The sequence below is a fragment of the Glycine max genome, chromosome 11, assembly GCF_000004515.6.
Source record: "Glycine max cultivar Williams 82 chromosome 11, Glycine_max_v4.0, whole genome shotgun sequence".
Taxonomy (NCBI): domain Eukaryota; kingdom Viridiplantae; phylum Streptophyta; class Magnoliopsida; order Fabales; family Fabaceae; genus Glycine; species Glycine max.
Window position 1 is genome coordinate 15436055 of NC_038247.2, and position 6548 is coordinate 15442602.

Sequence of the window (6548 nt, forward strand, 5' to 3'; positions counted from 1 at the left end):
ATAAAATTCCTAATTAATCCTTTTCTCATTTTTTTAATCATCCAACAAATTTTATATTTCTTTTTTTATATCATCATAATATTAATAAAAAATAATTATCAGTTTTATTAATGATTAATTTTGATAAAAAATGTGTCATTATTATTTTTTTTCAATTCATAAAATTAGAATATGAATTATCAGTCGAATGATTCAAGTCTAATTCTATTATTAAGACCAAAGACGTGTTGGTTCTATTTTTCCTACTTTGGTTGCATTTATACTGCTAAATGCTGAATTTGAGTATCCATCATCCCCTACCTTCTCATTTATACGTAGCACTAGCATGTCCACCATGCTCATGGCGTCAGGGTGTCCACCGTTTTATCCGCTCCAGCGCATCACGGTGGTGCTCCGCCATCTTCGCCAGTCAACCTGGCTGACCCACCTCCATCGCTACCACCCACATCCCCAGAGCCGCCACCAGGTGGACCGGCTCTTTCGCCACATTGATCATCTCCAAGATTATATTACCCGCCACAGGCTCCTCCCTACCACGCTGAGTCACCGTCCTCGTCGAACTCCCAACAACCACAACAACCAAGAGCAAGTTCTTCAACTTCACCACCAGTTCGTGGAGCTTCGGAGGACCCACCAGCACCAGCTCCGCGAGTCACTCACCAGAATCCGCCACTGCATAAGGCCCCTCCGACAGTACCTTGTTTTTTACCAACCTGACCAGCTCATACGTTACCACCAAAGCATGAATATCCTCGACATTTTCACCACCCACCTATGACCTATGAAACCCACCTGCACCTTCTGCATGTCTGTACTGAGTTACCACACCAATTCTAGTTTGCGGACAATATAATATCTTGCTCAACACCACCAATCAATTATTCTGCATTACTATTGTTACAGGCTCTCATTTATCGACTCTACCAACTCCAAAAACTCTTGCATAATATGTAGAAATCTCTCTAGTTAACTATTGAGTTTCTGCAACTTACTCCCACAAACCACCCTCATTATTGTTATATACAATGTCTTGATTATTGATACTGTATTGTTTCTGCAACCCCATTCGGCCCGTCTCTAATATGGAAATAACAACTTTTTTTACTGTATTGTCATGGCATCTGCAGAAGTGGTGTTTGGATTGACATTTGCATCGTACGATATGCTTGATTTTTATATTTGTGATGTCTTTTCTTCGTTTGAGGCTTTCTGTCGTTCCAAATTTGTGGCAGAATACTATTTTAAAGATTAAACAAAAATATATGTGTATGCATAGATACAAGAGATATCATATAGGGCACTAATTGAGATTTCTGATGTAGCTGAGTACGTGGCAAGTGTGGAACAACCGAACAAGTGTTTTTTTTCTAAGGGGCAGGGGGTACGCATATTGTGCTCAATCTCAATCATCGCACAGAATTGAAGACTCGAACACCTGATGCTCGTTTTGCCACACCTCAGCCTTTGTAAAATTTTAACTCAATTTCATTATAAAAATTTAACTCAATTTGCCACACCATCAATCACATGTTGCAGTTGCTTCCTGCCTGGAGGCTAGTCAAAAGTCAGCACATTGTACATACTGGATTTGACGGATATTTCTTGATATTCTGGCCATACTGTTTGTTGCCAGTTTTGAAACTTGAAGGCTGCTTCTTCCCACTATATTTATTCACTAGTTTTCAGTGTCTTTAGTTTCTTTCATCATCATTAGTCACCAATAAGCCAATTAATGTCTCCTAGGCAATGCAATGTATTATCAACTGATCATATTAAATAGGCATTGTATTATTGTAATGTAGAACCGTCCACAAGGCCACAGCTAAACGTACAGGGAAATAATCATTCTCATCTCTAATGCTAAAAACAATTTAAACTTAGATTTATCAAAGATAATAAAAATCCACATTTACAGAAGGATGCCCCATAATCATAGAATAGTATCTTATCAGACTGCAGCGTGAACTTCTATAATACAGAACCAAAAACAACATAAACAAGAAAATGTAACAGTTTCTGAATTCTTTATCAAATTTATCCACTCAGCTCATAAATTTGAATCTGAAATACTAAAGTTTCGTCCAATGTACATATTGACAGGAACGATCTTGATAGTTGCAGAGCTCAGAAAATAAATAAACTGGCCGGAGTGACAATTTAGGATCTGCAGGACGGTAGAGAGATGCCTCCACAACAAGCAGCGATTATTAAATAAAGAACAATAACAATGAAGCATGTCAATAAGGCCCTGTCAAAGACCAAAAAACATACTGTCAAGGCAAGGATAGAAAAAAAGGGCAAAAAAGCTCAGCCCTATGACCTTTAAATCCAAATAATGTTTGGTATCCCAGATCTAAAATGTATACCTTCCAAAATGTATTTTCTTTTTATTAAGCATATGAACGAAATTTTACTCACAGGAGTTTAAAGTTTTTCATCCAAAGAGCTCTTCGAAGGCGCTTTGACTGTTTTCTAAAGTGAAATGCACTGTCTTGCATTGTTGCTGTCTTATCAACAAGAAGCTCAATCCGGTCACCTCTCTCCAATATTTTCTCAATATTGTCCACCATGATAGTGCGTATCTGTATGATAGAAATGAAAGTTCTAATGTCACCGTGTGAAACTAAGTGAAGGGACTTAAATCGACGAAGACACAAGATGTGAAACATCAATAGAGTAAATAACATTACAACATCTATACAACCTGAAATCCAATAGAATCCTCTTCAGAAACATGTTTGCAAAGCAATGAATACACTATGATTTCCACAAAAAAAAGGTAGATAATTTCTCCAATAACCATTCTTGCTTATCACTCCTTGGGATGAGCCAAGCAGCTTATAAAGGCACTGGAACACTCCAAGTCAAGAGGTATACCACCTCTGCTTCGCTTACCAACTTTCTATATAGATAAATCCCATATATAATTATAACTCAGTCTCATATAATGGAATGCATTTTTTGTTGAAGGTATAAACTGGGGCAAAAACATGTATATCACATTTGTGTTTTTCTTTGGTCCCATAAACCAGATTGGTTGCTGTTATTAACTTATTACATAACCAGATTCATGTAAAATAAAATCATCTGTCACTTACATTTCAATGATTCCATATCTAGGAAAAAGGGAAATTTATCAACAAAAAAATATGGTTGCATATAAACCAGAGCACAACTTCACCTAGCTATCATATTCTAAAACTTGATTTGTCACTTCTCAGTTTGTGCTAGATAAATGAAATGGAGAGGATAAAAAATAAAGACAAAATAGGGAGGGATAAAGTTTTCTTTGAAATGTACTTGCCTCGCCAACTTCTCCTCTCACACGATTGAGGGTATCGGCGCTTGCATTACTAGAAAAAAATTCCATCTGCTGATGCAAAACCCTTGAAAATTCATCATTCATTGCATATGCTGGTGCATAATTGGCAACTCTACTGTAGTTCTTCATAAACCTCATTTGGATATCTTCCAAGTACGAGAAAGGGATTCTCCCTGGATAAAGAGAAAACAGGTCCTATCATAGTAAGCACTTGAAAACAGAAATGAATATTAAAACGGCATAGTAGAGCTTATTGGGGTACAATTTTACTAATGATTGCTAGTTATTGTTGATGAAGAGATAATATACTAATTCTCTACATCAGACTTTAGATTTAATGGTTCTGACAAGAAAAAGAAATCTACAACAGTTTGGACAGTAAAGATTAAATTGGGGAACTATGTCTGTAATGACTATTGAAAAAACAGTAGCAAAATCTATTTTCTCTGGCAGAAGTTTCTAGATATTTGGAACCTCAAATAGAGGTCTAGATTTATCAATTGTAGGCTTAAAAGGTTTAAGTGCATGGTTGGTTCAGTTTATTTTGGATTTGGAGCAATAATTACTTATTTTTGTCAGCTTCATGACAGAGCTTTTGAAAAATAAGTGACTATTTTCCTAAAAATAATCCATAACCAATTACCAAACATGCATTTAAAAGCATAAGGTCATAGGTCATAAGCATATCTGCATATGATTACTACTTGCTGGTAGATTTAGAAGTCATTGACCGATTACTTGGTTGGAACAAATCTGACGATTCTGAACTAGCTGATAGAGAGAATAGATGGGAATGTCTTTCTAATTCAAGAGTCAAAATAGCATTATAGAAAAATGTTATATGTAGTTAAAAGGGTCCTAATTTATCCCTGTCTCCTCCCCTCTTCCTCTACAAGATAACATTAACTCTGTAACTTTTAGGCATTAACAGGAAGGACATTCAAGCAGAAAGACTAATGGCTAGTTTCAACTGCCATAAAACATATGATTAAGCATTGCAGATGATATTCCAATATTTACACTTGCAAAACAGACCCTACCAGGATTACCAAAGTAACACAACAATTAAAACCATAATTTTCTTACAGTGATCTAGGTGGGCATTAGTACATACAAACTAGGAAACTTCAAGCAGGAGAAAAAGACACAAACTGTGAAACCTAACATAAAGGGTAGCCCTTGGTGTTCCAAAAAGCTCATTTGATGCAGTAAAAGACTTGTATGTGGGAGATGGCACTTGTTCTCCTGCTGAATCTGGAAGCCTTTTTGGGTTCACTATTAGTGTGTAACTGTGTATGACTATCCAGCAATAGGACTTCCTCTAATTTATGAAGCTAAAGTTATGCAATCTCACACATTTAAGAGCTCAGTGGTTTAGTCATTGTGCATCATGATTCATGAAATTTACTCAAAGTAAGGATAGTATGCTGTGTATCACTTTTCAAAATTCACATTCTTATAGCTACTGGCAATTAATACTTTATAGACTTTGTTCCTGATGAGTTCCTCATTGCGAAGCATCTTTCAGAGGCATTAACTGTGTTAGCATGAGTTTGGTTACCAGTTGAACATATGGAAACAGTCATCATAGAATGTGAATGACACAAAATGTTGCTTCCTGATGAAAAGAGGTTCCAAAACACACTAAATATTTGTCAACTCGTCATCTCAAAAACAGTAAAGCTTAAATAATAGGGGAGCTCTCAACTCATACTAAGAGGATGTCAGTCCCCAACATTCAGTAGAAGCTACAAAGGACTCTCAAGAACAGCACTCTGCACAGCAGTTGAATTTCCAAATCGATGAAGAACTGATACAGATACAAGCTTGCAGACTTCAATCATAGCTTTGCTCATGCTGATTATTTTTAACTTTTCCACAATCTTTTTGTACATAAAAGCAATAAAATCCAAACACTCCCTGTCCTAAAGAACAACTATCTGTAATAAAGATATCAAGGCCAGCCCTGCCTATTTCCTATCTAGTCAAACCTTAGGGTTTTCAATTTTTTTCTCCTCTATTTTGAAATTACAGAACAAACGTTCTCAATTTTAGTTATGCAGGAGATGTCGTCCAAGCAATACTACGCATCTCATTCACAAGAAGTTCAAACTAGCATCTAACACACGACAAGACTCTTCAGTAGATCCTACATTTTAACTGAAAGAGAATCGGATCGTATAACAACGAAATTAAGATTACGATTAAGAAGAAAAAGACGAAGAACTCACTTCCGAAGGTGTCGTTGGCCATACAGACGTAGGTGATGCCATCGGATCGGAGTATGTGGAAGATGTAGCGATCCTGAGAGAAGCAGAGCCTGGAGTCGGACTCCGCCGGAAGCTTCTCAAGAATGCGGCGGGAGACGGCGCCGGTGTTGCCGGTGACGGCGCTGAACTCCGCCAGCACCACCGTGCCTCTGGCCACCAAAGCGTAGAAGATCGCCATCGGCTAAGAACTTTCCAGAGGATCAGGGAGAAGAGAACGTTCTCTGCCTCTAGCTAGATCTTCGACTGCGCTCGCAGCATTGGAAAACCACAACGAGATTGTTGTTATCAAAACAAAACGTGGAGAACTTGACAATGGAAATTCGTACCTAAAATTATTTGATTATAAATTATTATTACTGTATAATTAAAACTATTTTGGTTTTACTTTATCAAGAAAAAAAAAACTATTTTGGTTTTTACTGGATGGGGTTAAAATTTTGAATTGAATACGGTAGTTCGCGATTCCATGAGTGGGCCACGTACCGGTGAGTCCACGGTGGTTTGTTTTGTTGTGCGGGAGAAATAATAGAGTAACAGCGAGAACATTCAACGCACGTGTTACTACCTGATTGGGGTACTGTCATTTTCGGTCTATCAGAAGATAAGTATGAACATTTTTTTTATTACTGTGATTATAAATTATTAAATATCTTCCTTAATTCTTTGATAAACTACTTTTATTTTTACTCTTTTATAAAAAAAGTACTAATATATTTCATAACATATTTTAGTGTCCGTTTTATTATTATATAAAATATAAAATTTATGTAATTTTTATTTTTTATATAATGAAATTATATAAATTTTATATATAACTATGTTGAATTCTCCTTAAAAATATACAAAAAGTGTTATAAAAATATTTTTAGTGGAAGAATTCATTTTAAATTCTTTGATCTTTTTTACATCTATATAAGATATAAGAATTTTTATTATTTTTTACTTTAGTGATAATT

At 36.0% G+C, this 6548-nt stretch overlaps 1 protein-coding gene across 1 annotated transcript; it reads right to left on the minus strand.

Moving 5' to 3' along the window:
• Nucleotides 1–1773: 1773 nt before the first annotated feature.
• On the minus strand, nt 1774–5908 carry LOC100780787 (vesicle-associated membrane protein 714-like). The gene is made up of 4 exons (NM_001254646.3): nt 5554–5908; nt 3305–3495; nt 2419–2582; nt 1774–2248 (listed from the first exon to the last, which is right to left on the minus strand). Exons 1-4 carry the CDS (start codon nt 5768–5770, stop codon nt 2158–2160), a joined length of 663 nt encoding a protein of 220 aa, NP_001241575.1. The 5' UTR covers nt 5771–5908; the 3' UTR covers nt 1774–2157.
• Nucleotides 5909–6548: the final 640 nt, after the last annotated feature.

Coding starts and splice junctions, on each gene's coding strand:
- LOC100780787 (NM_001254646.3), bottom strand. CDS start 5,770: ATGGCGATCTTCTACGCTTTGGTGGCCAGAGGCACGGTGGTGCTGGCG. Junction 3,496..5,553: donor GGCCAACGACACCTTCGGAA/GTGAGTTCTTCG, acceptor CTCTTTATCCAG/GGAGAATCCCTTTCTCGTAC. Junction 2,583..3,304: donor TGAGAGGAGAAGTTGGCGAG/GCAAGTACATTT, acceptor TCTATCATACAG/ATACGCACTATCATGGTGGA.